This window comes from Falco cherrug, chromosome 9 (assembly GCF_023634085.1).
Source record: "Falco cherrug isolate bFalChe1 chromosome 9, bFalChe1.pri, whole genome shotgun sequence".
Classification (NCBI taxonomy): Eukaryota; Metazoa; Chordata; class Aves; order Falconiformes; family Falconidae; genus Falco; species Falco cherrug.
Window position 1 is genome coordinate 17648462 of NC_073705.1, and position 17839 is coordinate 17666300.

General features: G+C 42.4%; 2 protein-coding genes across 12 annotated transcripts in view; both read right to left on the reverse strand.

The window, feature by feature from the left end:
- LOC129736833 (adhesion G protein-coupled receptor L3-like) overlaps nt 1-2544 on the reverse strand; it is a 78372-nt gene extending 75828 nt beyond the window's left edge. The window contains exon 1 of the mRNA XM_055721091.1: nt 2376-2544. Within this exon, the coding sequence (XP_055577066.1) occupies nt 2376-2491 (116 nt within the window). The 5' untranslated portion in view covers nt 2492-2544. The remainder of the gene's footprint in view (nt 1-2375) is intronic.
- Nucleotides 1-17839, reverse strand: part of LOC129736820 (golgin subfamily A member 2-like) — a 430355-nt gene that overhangs the window by 158130 nt on the left and 254386 nt on the right. The window lies entirely within an intron of this gene.

Genomic DNA, 17839 nt, shown 5'->3' on the forward strand with positions numbered 1-17839 from the left:
CTGCTTCCCCACCCCGCAGTGTTAGCAAAGACAAGCTCATTGTATTAAAGTCTGCAAAACCACCCAAATACTGCTAAATTGATTAATTTTGCAGGTAAAGTCTTTCAGAAGAAAATGCCATAGTTACTGCCACAGCTACTAGGGCTGTCACAGTTTTGCGTTTACAATACTTTTTTCAGAGGATAAGCTATAAAGGCGTACTCAGGGCTGTGAGCTGGTAGACTGGTTTGCATTTTAAGAACGTATTTCATTTTAATGGCTTTGTTTTAAAATTGTTTCAACTCTTTGAATTAATCAAGAGTTAAAAAAGACGTGAGACTGACATAAAAACGTATTTTCCCTCCTTTTAACCTGCCTTTTGACTAGAACCAGTTTATATTTATTTTCAAGAAACTCAGTAGTATCCAATTAATAATACGATTGCACACTTTTTCATGGAAATTGATCCACAAGTGGCTTAAACTGAAAGAGCCACCACCCTTTCCTGAGCCTCCCCACTGATAAACAGCATCAAACAAGGCCCCACAGATGCTAATATTCAGTCAGCAGGGAGTTGCTTTTCCCTTACAAACAATTTTTCCTCGGTGACCGTTCTCTACAGCACCACTTTCTGCCCAAATGGGAAAACAGAGATGCTTTGCCACAGAGATATGCTTCCCTGCTAACTCTCTGCTAAGCCCAGCTGTTCGAGTCCACAGTGATGACATCTGCAGCCGAGTTACCAATGCGAGTTTTCATCCCAGTACAGTGGGCGCACAACATGATTATGTGCCCTCCCTCACCAAACAGCTAATATTTATTGTAAACCTGCGACACACGGGGACTGACCAGAAGACTGCAGAGCTCTGCACTTGGCTTAAAGGCTGGCACTTGGAGGATGCTGCTACATATGTATATATAAAAATAGCAATACTTTGTATACTGTGATAGTCCACAAAGGGGATGACGCCATTTTATTCTGCCAATATGCAGAGGATTAGGGGTTTCTGCTTGAAGCCACTAACAACCTGAACAGGAGAATTACAGTAATTCCACTAAACCCACGCCGAATCCAAGGGACCAGCTGATGCACAGTGTTAGCGTTTCCGCTTGTCTTGAAAACGTAACTGGCACTATCCTACAAACAGAGCTTCAACTAGCTATGCAAGGAGGTTTAACTTTAAGAATGGACTTACAGGAGGCATATGCAGTGATGAGGACTTTTTTTTCACAAGACCTCTCAACGTTTTGAGATCTAAATCGTTGACACAGAGCAATTCTAAAGTGAGCTCAAAAATAGCCGTTGAGCGGTCAAACACAAGTGAAACACATGCTTTCTGTTGCTCACACAGCTCCATTTTTAGTGCAAAGTGTCTCACAGCAAACAACAGCAAGATACTCCATTAAAACCTTGCAGTGCTTTATCCATTACACCACCATGCAAACACTGTTGTCATGACTTCGATTAGCAACACTTTGCCTATATCAATACCATTATTAATACACTGAAATATTAATGTCTATTATATTTAATTAACAGTCAAAAGTAATGAATAAATATTCACGTGCCGTTATTCCGAGAAATACTGCACGCAACTACATGTCAAGAGCTGTGACTTGCAACTCTTTCCCACAGCACCTCTGGTGCCAGAAAATACCCTGAACAATTCAGCACGAGTTAAACCTTCCACAACCAGGATACCTCTAGGTTGGAATAAGCTGTTAGGCCCTGGTTCTGCCATACAGGAGTCTAAGTAGTGTGTATCGCAGTTACCATTTCCAGATGCAGTAGCCTGGTTCTGCAATATAGGAGTCTGTCGAAATAGTGTGTATCTCAGTGCCATTTCCAGATGCAGTAGCCACACTTAACAACAATAGTTACTATACAGAAATTTAGCAGGTCTTCTGCAAAACCAGTGTGAATACGAGTCCTTGACCGGGAATTCAGACCTCTCCTAAAACTAAACATGGCAACACAAGGAAAAATGGAGAGTTTTCATTGTATTGTGAAAAATGTTATTCTGGACACAAAATATTAATGGTTTATTGGCCATCTCTTTGAACACAGCGCAAAAAACAATGAATGTGCATTTAAGAAAGACTTCACTTCCATGTTCATTAAAAGCAATGACATTTAGGTACTTCAGAGGTAAAACTGGGACACAGTGAGTATCAAGATAACTGATTAGTAGCACTTACAGCAAATGTTATTTATATTGTGTGATGCTAACCCAGCTCTGCTAAACCCACAGTTTAGCAATGATAGCTGAAATTTTATGCACATACATACAGACTAAGTACCTGCATTTTCTCATGCAAACACAAGCACAAATTGGTGTGTACATACTGGATTAAAAAAATGACAGTCAGCAAACAAAGATTATTAAATACTATACCTTTGAGTCATAATCTTATCTGCATCTGGCAGATAACAGCGGATATTCTCCATCTGAGCAGGATCAGAGTCACAGATTTTATCATCAGTCCTCCCATAGCTGGCACTTTCAATCATGATGACATCTGTTCCCGGGCAGCGAAGCTCTATGGGGTAACTCTCACAGGACAGTTCCCTTCGGGCCACAGCCATGGGGACTGGGGCACGGCTGAAAGCTGCAAGGATTAACACAGAAACACAGCAAACATTTACTTTCCATACCGAGGCTAGGATTAAAAGCGGAACGACTTTTAGCAGCAGATTTTATCCATATGCTGTACTGAGATAGTTTCAGTACCATTGGGATATGATCTGCAGAAATGAGGTCTGATCCCCAGTTTGCTGGCTGCCCAGAGAAATTACTTCTCCACTCAGTGGCTTGATTTTCTCATCTCAAAAATAAGCTAGCGATCTCCTTTGTTCTAAAGCTAGCTTTAGAAATACCCTATTGAACGAGGTAAATAGCAACTATGGCATTGTTATTACTTCTACTTACCAGGTGAAAAGCTAGTTGGCTTTGATACATAAAATTACAGACCTTTGTCGTACCTGATCAACCAGGGAAAATTTTCTGACCATGAGCAATCCAAGCACCAGGATCCCACCTGCTCAGTGAGATTGCTTCTGTCCTCCTGCAGATGTAACAGCATCTGCATTGCTCCTGGTACTTCTCTTGGTCCTTAGAAAACGAGCCTAATGGCTTTTGCTGTTGCCTGCAGTGTGTCGGGGGATGGTCTGCAGGTTCTGGCAACCATCCCAAGGTTTGGGCCCTGCAGTGATATTTTCCATGGAAAGGCCAATATATTGGACACTAGGTGATTAAAGTTTAGCCCTAGCTTTGCATCAGATCTGCCTGAATGTTCAATACTGGCACGTACTTGCAAAGTTAAAGATCTCTCAGAAATCTTACCCGTTTTAAAAGAAATCCAGGCTACAGTTTGCAAAAGAAAAAAGAAACACGCTTTGAGATGCTTTGAAAACAAAGCCCTGAATTATTAGTACATAAACTCACATGACAACAAGCAATGATATTTCCCATTTTTACAGAGTCTTTGATTTAAAGATCTTCAACGGCTTGGCAAACATTAATGCATTAATCCCCCAAATATCCATACGAAGTAGCTATGCATTGCCTTTCTCGTCTCAGCCGCAGAAGGGTTATGTGGCTTCCAGAAGATCTCAAAGGAAATCCATGGTGAAACTGGGAATAAAATACTTATTTTCCAGCCGAACACACCAGCTGGAAGCTGAAACTAAAGCTAGCCCCTTCCCTTCCTTATTACACGGGAATGAAAACTCACCCACACCAAAAGGTTTGCAGCTGCAGGGATGACATGCCCTTCTGGCTCCATGTTGTACTACTTCCAACCACAAAACAAAAGATAGAAACTAAGTCTGTACCTGTGTGACGGTCACAGAGCAGTCAGGGAAGTTTTAACCCTCTAACAGATTCAGGGCCCATCTGACACCAAGCATCTTTCAACAACTCACTCACCCTCAAGCACCATTTTAAAAGCCGCTATACCCTCTCAAAATCAAAAAAATCCCTTCCAAAACTCTGTGCACGGTACACGCACACCAACTTCGCTTATGGAAATAAAAGTGTACTGATAATTCTCAGTATACCCCTTAACTCCATCAAGGCTGTTGTGTTTTTCTAGCAAGCAGCAATCCAATACGTTACTCTGACTTCTGTTAAGCCTTTTATTATTGTTGTCTCATTTAGATTTGTATTATTGGACATATAAGAATTCCCATTTCTGTAAATTTGCAGGGATTACTCTAATATCAGATTCTTACTGATGTGCCAGAGTTGTGGACTAATTGCCAAACTCCCAAGACAGACGTGCATTTATTCTTGAATAATAGCTTCTACAATTAGCACAGACAGCTTTAGAGCTTGGATCACGTACGATGTCCTTCCCTGATATCGGAGAAACGGTTTTGCCCTGAGCTTGTATCACACCATATGTTTGTGTAATGCAGTAAATTCTTACCACAAACAAGTTTTCCTATTACAGAAGGAAGGAAGCCAGGACAATTGTGAACCTCTGAGACACAATACCTTGTTCTTACCTGTGGCTTTACATCACTAAACAACAAGGTGAGCGGAGGAAGAACGGGACATAAAGTTAGAGACAACATTTGACCAAGGAGGTAAGCCTGTCAGAAAGGTAGAGTCAGCAAAGCCCAGCAATTTTAGCCTGTCCTACACACGACATCAAGAGCTATTGACTCTGCTTAAAAGGATCTGTCTGCAGAAGCTTGCAGCAGCCCCTGCTCCGTGAAACGCCAGGCTCTGTGGCAACAGAGGGAGAGTTTATATTCGCCTGCATTACCTTTAGCATTCACAGGCCCAGTGCTGACTAGAAAACGTTTGATGCCAGGCTGCTGATTTTTCACAAGAGCTGTGGTGAGCTTTCTCTTCAAGCCTCTTCTGTACTAAACCTGAGCAGATTAGCGACATGGGAGGCAGAAAGTTTCTAGCAGCATTTGGCAGAACGCTGAGGCCAAGTGCCCTCCCTCCTCCTGCCATGTGCTTAGATGACTCCTATTAACTGCCAAGAAAGCAGAAAAATCAGGTTTACAGTAAACATTAGCTGTTTGGGGCTATGGTTCAGCCCGGTTCTTGGGCAAATGGGATCCTTGTCTCTGGGAGGCTACTGTAGACTACAGAAACAGCAAAGACGGTTGCTAATACTACTTCACAGTTCCCATTACTCAACACAAAACTCAAACCCCCAACCCAATTGCTTCAGAAAGTGTATTTTTGCTGTTAATTCCTATACATTTTTTTGCAGTAACCATCCTGTATTGTCAAAGAAAGCAAACGTTCAACATATGATAGTTGAGGAATATCACGCTTAAAATCACAGAAATGAACTGTCTGGGAGTTCACTCATACAAACCTGGTGTGTTTCTCAAACAGCAATCCTGTACATATGCAGCTAATCTTAACTCTCGTGTTTTGTTGGAAAGAAGACATTAGGATCTGCTAAGAGCAATGTGGTTCTATTAAAATAGAACCTTATCTGAGGGCAAAGGTAGCATTTTCAATCTCACAGCAACTCTATCAACCATGACGATGCAGTACTTCAGGCTTCTGGTGGAGGATTTCACAGTTAATACAAAAATACAGAAGTTTAGTAAAAGCTTTTAAACAAATTTCTTTACCAGATTAGAAAGCACATTTATTGTACCTTGGGTAACGTCCCTGTACATGAGACTCTATGGCATTGATCTACCAAAATTGCATGAATGACAGTGCCTGGTGTCCCCCTAAAAACCAAAACCAACCCACCCACCCCTTGCCCCCAAAGTAACAGCTCACATTCTACTTCACATTGAAGAACATCTGGACAGATGCAAACATTTCTAGATGTGGCTTTCTGTTTACTGGTATTCACCTTTTTGTTTCTCACATAATCACTTGACCGCTTGCCATTAGAAGGGCAGCTTTTACTTACAGGCACCCCGCTGTGGAATCATGGACTTAACATTTATTTCCTGGGTATATGACATAAAGGAAATGGGACACTCCGGAGAAACCGTAGGAATAGCCGAACACTATAATAGAATATAATAGGAGAAAGCAATGGTGCATGCTTTACATCCTGCCATCCTCCCACAAATCAGTTGCTCTGCATGGCTTTTTTTCTACCCTGATAATCTGCAATAAATACTCCAAAGGGAGATTAGAGGTTGGCTGTTTATCTCCTTGTAAGCACATTTCTCGATGCTGTGTCCCTATATGATAATCTTAAACATTTCTACTAGTTCTTCTGTGAGAAGCAAAGATTTTTTGTTGGTTTTGCTATGAAATAAGATACAACAAAGGCCATCTGTGAAATACACAGCACAATTGTATTAATTCATTAATACACTTCTCACTTCCTTGAGTAGCTCTCTCTCTTTGCAGTCTCTCACTGAGCTCCTTATTTAATCTCCTAAGTAAGTGACCTAATTGTTGGCTTGAAGTCAAGAGGAGCTGATGGCTGCTCACTACTTTGGAAAACAGGTGTCTTTTTCCACGATCCTATGTGCAGACAGCCATCTAAATACAGATGACAGAACTTACAGATTTTGAAAAACACTCTTTTTAACATTTAAACGTGTGCCAACTTGAGTGTTCTAAGTGCAGCCATTTGGTTGAAAATCGTCCTCCTGAGCCTCTGCAGGGCAAAGCAAGAGCAGAGGGTAAAAAGGCAACAGATAACGACAGGATTTTATCTGAGCGATTTAGAACTTCTTTGTCTCTGCTAATTTCAGGAGCTGGAAAATTAAGTAAGTCATCAAAATCTTGTGCTTTTTCTCCCCCTTGCTTTTGACCTCAGAACATAATTGCCTCTTGTCATGCCTGCAGGGCATGGGCTTGTAGTTATCACTGTGTGCTTAATCAAATGCTGAAATAGCCTTTAAATTACATGTCTTCTTGGCAGCTAGAGACTTGCTGAGCTCTGTTACATTTAGAGCCATGATGGCAGTAGAGGTACTTTTAAAAGAAAAGTGTGGGATGATGGTATTAAATAGGTTTTATATGCAATTTTCCCAGCAACATCATGTTCTGGCTCAGAATTTTGAGAGTGAAATTTCTGTGCATATTTAAGGGCAGTGAAACAAAAGCTGGAAATGTAGAGATAATTATTTTCACAAGCTCTGCAAATGATTTGGTCTGCCCAGGTAAAAATCGGACTGACTGTTCCCAAAGGCAAATACAACATGCTGGCAGAAAAGTTTTCCCGCTAATTTGGAGGAATGCTTCTGTGTTTGTAATTCCCCAGTACATAATATTCATACAGTTCACCTTCAGTCGGGGGTGGGGGTGGCGGGAAATATCAGAAAGCAATAATGAAAAAATCCTTTACCCCCTCTTATTCTGAAGCCTACTCAGGTATGGGTATGAGCTGAAATCCCTTACAGTTCTTGAGTCAACAGGCCTTACGTGACTGTCACTCCCTAAAGAGAAGCAACACGTTTAAGTGATTTTCTAAATCAGGGCCCTGCTTTTCGCTATTAAGATATAAAGTCTCATTAATGCATTCATTTGCAGCATGCTGTATCGGGCCTGGCTGAGCCCCACAGCAGCCTTCCCAGCGCTGTGCTTGTGTTGGTAGCTGGAAAGGTGGTGATAACACACTGGTGTTTCGGCTGCTGCTGAGCAGCGCTCACACAGCATCAAGGCTGGCTCTCCAACCTCCCCACCACCAGTAGGCTGGGGGTGGGCAAGATCTTGGGAGGGGACGCAGCCAGGACAGCTGACCCAAAGTGACCAAAGGGATATCCCACACCATATGATACCTGCTCAGATATAAAAGCTAAGAGAAAGGAGGAGGAAGGGGGAGTATTTGTTATTTACAGTGTTTGCCTTCCTGAGCAACCGCTACGCGTACCGAAGCCCTGCTTCCCGGGAGGTGGCTGAACATCACCTGCTGATGGGAAGTAGAGAATATTATCTTTTGGTTTCCTTACCTTCCATACACATAACTTTTGCTGTTGCTTCCACTGAACTGCAGTTACCTTGACCCACAATTTTTTTCATCTTATTTTCTCCCCCCTATTCTGCTGAGGAGTGATAGAGCAGCTTGGTGGGCACCTGGCGTCCAGCCAAGGTCAACCCACCACACGTGCAAGCACAGCTCAGTGCTTCTTCTCTGTCTCCCTTTTCCTTAATCAAGTTATACCTGGCCTCTGATCTCGTCATTATTAGTAGCAAACAAAAACTCAGGTTAAAGATCGTGAGAACAGACATTTGTCCAATGCACAATACTCCCATTCCCCAGTATTTTCACTGCTCACAAATATCAATCCAGTACCGAACAGCTTAAAATCCTCATTGGTCCAAAGTTCTCTGCAAACTTGGGATTGGTATACGAGTATGGAAATACTATTCTCTCCCACCCAATTTTCTCTACATACGCTGACAACAAATTAAACAGGATACAACACTGTGTCTTTTCTAGGGAACAGTTTTCTTCTACTCTCAGCCTGCAGAAGGGTTAAAGGTGCATCCTACAGACAGTGGCTAGTGCCAAGGCATTGCAGCAAATATTTGGAACAGTTCACATCCAGCTCCCCTGGGGAAGAAATGAAGACTGAAGGCAGCCAGCGTGGCCAAACGGCTGGAGCCATCAGCAATGCAAAGGTGGAGCTCGACAGTGCTACTCTCCACTCCTGCCTCTCCCTCTGTGACTCAGATGATTGCTTTCTCAGTGATAAAAATGGGGATATTATCTGATCTCCTCCATTAGGGACTCCAAAATCTGCTAGAGAAAGGAAAAAGAGAACTAGATATAATCCTCCGAGAGACGAGTGTGGCCTCAGCCTGGGTTTCCCCATGAGAATCAAATACCCACATCCCCCCCAGGCTACCTTGGATTCCTATTTTATAGAAGATATTAAAAAAAAAACCACCAACCCTGTGACTTTCCTTCAGGGACCTCCACCAGCAGTGATTCCCCTTACCCAATAAACACCCACCTACGAACAGACTTCACAAACTGCAAGAGCATCCTTCTACATGGTGGGATGGAGTATACCAAAAAGACAGAAGAGAAACACATGCTGTGCAACACCCCCGCCATGGCAACAAAAGAAAAGCTAAAAACACTCTCACACACTTCCATGTGCATTTTAGGTGGAGGCTGAGGTCAACTATCTTATGGTTCCATAAACTGCTCAATATACCTCCATCATAACACTCAAGTGACGCTTGCTAGGGATTTGCTCTCAGGTTATGTGACTGAAAATACAATAGATGTTTGTCACCATGTTTACATCTGACACCCTCCTCCACAATGAAGAGGAGACACAGGAGAAGGGTGTAGTAAACATAGAGAGAGTTTTCTATAGGGGTTGCCAAACCTACACACAGAAAACATTTTCCAAGGCAATACAGCCGAGGATGCAAACAGGAGCACAATGAAAAGCCTAGCCAAGTCCCAAACAGCACGTCTTTGAAGCGAGCCTCAGCCCCTAGGTACCAGCCTTCTGGAAAATACCTTTTATTTCCATGGAAGATCTCTTCCTTCCACGTTTCTAGACACCCTAGAGGGTGATGCAGAAACAACTCTCCCTTTCTAGCACCCACTGGATGTCCAAGAAGCCCAGGAACAGCAGCCAGAGAACTAAGCACCAGACAGCTACATCCTTGGGCACTTCTGCTGCTCATACTTCGTACCACTGATATTCCTCATCTTCTTCCTATGCCCAGTTAGTAAATGCCCTTCTTCTCTCCCCTCACTCTTCCAAAACCCAGATCAAAGTATGGAGAAGCTATTCTCATTAGTAAAAATATTAGATTCTCTTAAACTCCCTAAGTATTACATTAGCTCTTCCTATAGGTGAAAAGAGAAAATAAATCCACAAATAATGGGCAAAGAGGACTGGTGGAAGATCACCAGAAAGAGGGGAGAACAGTGAATTCGATGCACTTGCACCTAAGGATGGGCATTCACAAGGGAAACGGGTCTTTGTGAGGCCTTATGAGGAAAGGACATGAAGTGATAAAAGAGCAAGACCACAGAAACTAGATGGGAACTACGAATGGAGGAGTCTGACAGTAGGAAGTGACTGAGGACATGTAAAGAGAGAGAGGCAAGGTGGCAGACTGCCTCAGGGAGACGTGGCATTGAACCGAACCAGACCTGCAGGAGAAAGCAGTGCAACAGCAGTACTGCAGTTTCTTTCTGGTTCTCCACTCCCAACTTTTGGGACTCACCGGCCGTTGCCTCATCAGTGAGTGCTGAGAATTGCAACTAATGTTTCTTTTGACAAGCTCTCCTCTTCACAAATATCCCACTTACAGCAGTAAATGCCTCTGCTGCTAATATTTACACCATTACAGCATACTGCAAGGCAAGGCATCACCGAGGGCCAGCCTCCATGCTGCTAAAGAGGCAGCGGTTCAGGGTAAGCTGACATACCAGGTCCACTGTTGTTGAAGAGAAAGTAGGTCCTGCTTCTCACCCAGCCAAGCCCTCCTATCTCCAGCCATGGTTCAGCTGCTGGACCTGCACTCAGTTCTGATGCTCACTGCATCCCTTCATGAAGAATGTCAACTTAGCAGTCCACCAAGAAACTAAACTGGGGGTGGGGGTGGGGTGGGGGAGGCAGAGGAGAGAGAAAGAGAGATTCTGCTGGACCGGTAGAGTTGAATCAGCTCAGAACAGGTTTGCTAAGGTCATAGAAAGGAAGGAAAAGATTTTTAGGTGGCAGGAAAGGAAACTGCATTTAAGTGCTTTCCAAAAACACAGGGCCAACCTACCTTCAAATCAGAGGTCAGAAGTACAATCCCAGCCTGACCTGAACGTCACTTAAATGATTTTAATTGAAGCAGAAGCAATCAGTTGAGAACAACAGACAAATGAAACGCTGTCTCCAACAGAAAGGTTGAATGCAAGTACATTAATATTTAGGCTCCATCATGGGAAAAAGCTATTCCCAAGTATCTTTTCCTTTGCAGTGTACCACCTCATTTGTAATGAAAGGCACGCACAAGAAGATACTTGGATATGACTGCTCTTTAAATTCACAGGCTTCCTTCATGTGAATTAACTTTCCAGTGTAGAAAAATGGTGCACAGATACAGAAAGAGTCCATGGTTAAAGCCCTGTACTGCAGTGCATAAGATGTATAACCAACCGTTATGCTAAACTTGCCCTCCAGCCTAACAGTGGCGTCACTTAAAATATCAGGGTTTCAGATACTGGTCCATAACACTGAGATGCTCATGTTCTCGATAAAGGAAGCTTTAGGTGCTGTGCCAGGTGGACCAGTCCTTTTTACAAATTCACACTGCAAATCAGACTGGGGCCTTCAATATGGAAAACCACACCATTTATTACCTACCGCACTCAAAGTTATTGCTGTTACAATAGATACTTAACTGTTTCCCAAACAAAAGAACAAAAACCAATTAACCCCCCCCAAAAGACCCAAAAAACCAGTGAACTCTAACAAACAACCTTGAAATCTCAAATATAATGCAGCACAAATTGTGGTGAGGCCAGCAGAATCTGAGTAACAACAAAACTCACCCCATTTTTAAACTACTCTACTGTAGCTTTTTATTTTAGCCATTAGTAAGATTAATTTTATGATCACCGGTAAAAAAACTTTTATAAACCACCATAGTAGGTATCATCATAGAGGCAGCTAGATAAACGAGTATCAAGGGGTTAGCCTAAGATAAACTAAGGAAAAAGAATCTGTTTACCATTTTCAGATTTCATATTAAATCATAAGTTCATTTGATATTGCACTTTAGTATCATTTCCATCTAAAACAATAACTTAAATTCTTAGCCTTGCTAAAATAATGCTGATCTGGAATAACTTTTCTGTTACCAGCAGAGATTTTTTAGGTATCTAATCAAAATGGGCTTCATTAGGATTAGTGGTGTCCCCAGATGGACACTGCCCAAACGCTGAGGACATGCTTCTCTCCATCATTTGTATCGCTGTAAACTGGGAAGCATCAACCGTGAGCTACAGGAAGCAGGACAAGGATAAGCTGGCGGAGACTGAAACCCAAATGCGTCCTCAAAAGTTAGAGATTGTCTGCCATGGAGGCTGGCTGAATGCCATAGAGGCCAGGCTGACATCTATCTCCCCACAGGAGAAAAAAAAATATGGGGAAACCAAAAAAGCAAACAATGACACAAACAAAACAAAACCCAAAACAAACCACCAAAACAAAAATACCCCCAAACCCCTCCAAAGTCGGGAAGAGATACAGTTCACTTAGCAGGTTCGGAAATTAGAAATTATTTTATGGCTGACCCAAATCGGACAAGTTGGATGTATTTGGAGTTTTGCTAAGGAGCATAGTGACTACAAATAATAGATTCCTACTGAGTAACCCCTCCTCAAAGTTAGAATTTCAGTTCCCTGGAGAGCCTAGGAAGGAGAACATGAAAGCTCTTGTAGAAGTATTTGCATTGTTAAAGAAATTATGAACAGCAGAGTGAGGATTACTTTGTGCTGTTTATGGACTTGTTTGCCAGAGTAGTAAATCTGTTTTTAAGTTTGTGTTGTCTGGAAAGGAGAAGTGTGTGAAACCTGAAGAACTGTCCAGAGAAAAAAGATAGGCAGGCAAAAGAAAAGACTTTCTCCCTAAGTATTACAGCCTGTCATTCAAATAACTGTATAAAAATCTAGGGCGTCACATATTTGTTATTTAAACCACTTGCTTTACATCATCAAATGCCAAGAATTTAGAGTTAATTTTTCAAGAAATTACCCCGACCTTGAAGACTAGCCATCTCCAGCAAGTAGTATGGCTAAACTGTAGATCTTTGAAAAAATAATTGTGATTTTTCTTGGTGTTTTTGACATCACAGCTCCTTTGAGTCTCTGCCATAAACAGCAACTGCCCATGACACATACATATATATATCATTTATATATATACACATATATATATATACATATATATATACACACATACTTCTATAAAAGCATGATATATATTAAACAGTCAAAATGGAAAGTGTAGTATTCTACATGACAAGATGAAATTTGGGGTCCCCTACTCAGGCAGGACCTGCTCAGCACAACTTAAGGTCACTTATTTTTAGAAACCAGTGGGTGCTTATCAGCAAGATCTGTGAGTAAACTACAAAGAGAATCCACCCTTCAGCTTCTGGGCAAGGATTTCCATAGCATGTCACTTAGGAGCTCCATCTCTGAAACAGTGGCATGAGATCTAAGACCCTTTTTGCTGATATGCTGACAAGAATTACAAGTCGGCTGTGGCAAGCCATTCTTTGCAGCCCCCTGAATCATGACTCTCCCAAAAGCCTTTGGCGTAATTCCCCTCTGACCTCAAAAAATTAAGGATTTCACCTCAAATATGCTAGCAGCTAAGAAGAGCTTTTCAGAAGCATATGCAGTCATCTGAACAGTGGCCAACTTTATCTACACTCCCCACCCCACCGCCCACCCCCCATGTCTTAAAAATAAAAAATAATAGGAGATTTAAATCTGGAGAATGACCTGCAGCACGTACACTTGCTCCAGGTGGAAACATATTCCAAGTAGAAGCAGGTTTTCAGGGAAGTCACATGCCTGCAGATACACATTCTCCTCAGTGGAAATATAGCAAAACATTAAAACTAATGAACTAAATTAACTCCACAACATGGTCCACTTACTGGGATACACAACTAAAATCCTGAGTGATAAAGTTTCCTATTGTACTTACCTGCTCACAGCAAACACTGCGGTTAATTGTTTTTCCACCTAATGCAGCCTGTGCAAACATTGCTTCAGAAACAGTGTGTATGCAGATATGCCTGTATCTATAATACACATACACACACAATACTTCCCTTCTCAAGGTGAGCCACAAAAAATTCTGAAATAATGGTCACCTGTCGGCTCCCAGAAATGCTCTGAACAGATTCACTGTTCCCAGAAGGGTCAGGTGAACAGCTCTGCAAAATAGCTGCAAACTCCTGGGCTTCACACTAGGGAGGTGATGCTTATCCTGCAGCACCACCAGGACTGCCATCCCTAACCCAGCTTGCTTGGGGCTTGGCAGCCTGACCAAACTCGCCTGATTACATTTTTGTCTGCAATAAATGCTCTGAATCCTGCCCTCCACACCCCACAATTTCAGTTTAAAGTAACCAGGGTACACCAGAATATGTTTCCACTTACTTTCCACTCCAGCCTTCAAAAGTGGTTAACAATAGCCTAAAAAAACATTTTAAAAAGCAGTAATAACACATACGGATATCCACAGAGGCATTGCACCCAGTAAGAAAACAACCCAGTACCAGTTAAAAGGTAACACTGTTTTATGGAAGTCCCTACGGCACTGGATATCATGATTTATTACTTGTCTTGTGGGAAAGCATAGGGCTCCATCACAGACACCCAATGAACCAAAAGAGTGTCAGGCCCACAAAGGACGCTTTAAAAAGAAGAGGAAATACATGCAGATTAGAGACAGGAACTACGGTAACACAGAAAAGGACAGCCATGCAGCACGGTTAACAAACAGATGCAGATACTATACTTGAGGGCATAATGCTCACCAGGTCAATGAAAATATGGTTTAGGAAAAAAAAGCAAAATCTAACTTACTTCAGGAAAAATAAAATCACCTGCAAACAGCTATGATGGGTGGAATACTCCCCCAACCCCCACCCTTTTTTTTTTTTTAAACACAATCACTAATCTTGTTTCAACTTTTCTTCCTCTGAGAGACAGATGAAAGAAGTAAATCTTTTGCAGATCTCTCTGGCAAAAACCACCAGGATCTAATTGCCCAACAAAACCAGAGAGAGATAGCAGGTCTAAAGGCATGTGTTTAGCGCCTTGGTGGCAAATTCTGACTCCTCTTCCGCAGAGTGTGGGCTGATTCTACTAACGGTGCTAAACCAGGGGAGGCTGTAAATCCCCCCGACAGCGCGGCTCTTCTCAACACACCGCCAGCGATGGTGATTCCCTCCACACCTCCTCTGCCCCCAAAGCTCCTGTCACTGATTGCAGCGACCCTCACAGCACAGGACCGAGCGTGGGAACAGGACAACTCGGACAATGATTCCATTGACACCGATAAACCTTTGGACCCAGGTCCTATAGACCCGGAAGAGGAGCTAGACCTTTTTCCTCCTCCCCCTGATGCACTGGCTGTATGTTCGGGGAGGGTGAAAGGGGGTCTGAGGGATCGGTGGCAGCAATGCAGGCGGGAAGCGCTTAAGCGAGGGCATTTGGGAGGCGCCATGGCACGTTCACGATTTTGTCAGCCAAATCAACCTGCAGAGTGGCAGCCTGTGCAATACGAGGCTGTTAAAGGGTTAAGCAAAGCCGTGCGGGAAGGGGGGATTCATAGTACTTTTGCAAATAGGTGTCTGCATGCGTGTAGCGGTACATAGCTATGTAACTGCGTGAATGAGCTCAGCCCTGAGCCTGGTTGTACGTGCAGCTGTGGTTTGTGTCCGGGCTCAGAGATGTAAATACGGGCTTCTCTGTTACGGTCAAGTGTCTCTGGCTGCATTAAAAAACAAAACCAAACCAAACCAAAAAAACACAGTGACTTTAGTAAGACTGCAACCTGATCGAATTCCAAGAAATGTGAGATAAGATGAACTTCTGAATTTTGTTCATAAGCTGTAATGGAGTGCTACCTATATATGAATGCTAGAACATAGCTCTATTTCAGTGTGACCAGAATTTAGCATGCAACTGCATCAGCATATTGACAGAATACCTTTTGAGTTATTTCTTTTTTTTCATAACCTCTAAACTGGGAACAGCTCAAGGTGAAAAGAGACTGTTCAAATCCTCAGCTGTTGCCTCAGAAGGAATAACGTGTTCTTTGTGTACAGGTGAATTTAACACAGCTGAACATTTGTTTTGGGTTAGAAGTATCTGTCACACCTTCATCCCCACCACCACAACCTTTAAGGCCGGTGGGAAAAGCATTCTGTACTCTGTTGCAGCGGGGAAACTTCAGTTGAGCTGCAGTAGTTTGCGTACTTAACTGCAGCTCCTTTGGTGGAAATGAAGTTGTCGTAGAAGTTAGACTTTAACTTGAGTAACATACCCTTTGATACCTTGTAAGCGAGAAAGATTGTGTCCTGACAGCATGCTCTTTCCCACGCTTGTGCCTAGAGTTGTACTTGAAATCAGTTTGCGTGTTAAGTTTAAACCTAATCACACAGATATCTCAAAGTCCACAAAGATACATCACTGCTTAGGGGATTCTTGCAGTATAGCAGGTGCAAAACCCGTTCCAAAGTAACGACCTAGAGAAGCGTTTTCTTTCAGGAACACCATTTTCCCACTTCTCATAGGTTATACACCATACAACACAATATCTCTCCATCAAGTCTCTTGTGGCTAAACTGCATTCTGCAAATTTGTGTTAGAAATAGATGCTTGCATTTTCACCTGGTGAAGTTCCCTAAGCTAAAGGATTGTGACCTAGGCATTGCTACGAAGCTCAAAGATCGTGACAACAGCGATGGAGAAGAGTGATTTAACACGTAGTTGATTTATGGTTCATACAGGACTATATCACACTACAAAACCGGTATGAATTCAGAGTTGTGGATGTACTGCATGTTCACGTAATAGTTTCTCTACAATTTTTTTTTTTTTTTAAAAAGGTGCCTAAGCTATAAATACCGTATACTATTATCTTTCCCTATTTTTTTAAGCATTTTTTATTTCCCTGTTTGTGTATAGTTTTATCTATCTATCTCTATATAAACAACCAACACAAAGCAACCAGAACATTTTGAGAAACTTTTATAGTTAACTTCTGCATTTAATTCCAGTAACAATCTAGAGGTGTCCATTCAGCTGTTTGTTTAGTTCCAAGTCTTCACTGTATGCTTTCAGGTTCTTTGAAAAGCAGCAGTAACAGTTGAGCAGTTATTTAAAGTAAAACTTTGCCCTACACAATTTCCACTTCCATGCCTTAGAATGGAGGCACAGCGGAACACTCACCCAAGGGCAAGATTTCAAGAGCTTTTAAGTAGGTTTTATCTTTTCACGTTAGGATAGAAAATGTTCCTTAACAGCTTATATATAGAATTTACAAGTTAAACACAATTTCTCATGCTCAGGATTAGAAGTTCCTGAAAAATATTTTCATAACACTTCCATAGCTTATTGCACGTTCTTCTAAATAATCATAAACCTGTATGTTGACCTCTGCATGAAATGCACCGATAACAAGTTTAACATTTTGTGAACCCGACTGAAATGTACAAACGTACACATAAAAGGCGGCCAAAATCGGTAATTAAGTAGTGAGAAAGAAAACAAAAGAAAAAGAGATGACAACTCCGTAACATGGTAAAGCAACCTTTTACAAAATAAAAACCAACAAAGAAACAAAACCAAAAACCACAAACAGGGGTGAATTGTAGAGAACAGAGACAGTGGGTTGTTTCGACATCGATAACGTGCAGCTGAGAACCTGCAGCAAAGAGTCACATAACTTTGAGGGAGCACGAGAAGACACCAGCATGAGACAGAAAGAAAGGAGGGATGTGATCTCACCTGTAGAAGGCAAGTGAACAGCAGAGAGTGGCCTGTCGCAGCACTCTCCAAAGGAGCCAGCTGCAGCCAGGTCTTTTACCATCACACTCTCCATGGCAGTCCCTCTGCTGCCTTCTAGTCTCGCCTCATCCAGGGCACGCTCACCCTCTCTGCTTCTTCCTCGGCTGCCCAACCGCTTCACAGAACCAGCCACAGCTGCACCTTGTCTACACCAGCCAACCCACCGCCCCTGAAGCCAGCCCACAGCTGTACATTGTCAGTGCTGATTAACCCAGCTTCGTTCCTCTGCAGTAGCCTACAGTGCACAGCGCTAAGGAATGTGTTGTACGAACCTTCCGGGCTGTTCCGCGTCGATTCACAGTCAGTTACAAAAACTGAAGGACATGTCACAGGGCTTACGGCAGGA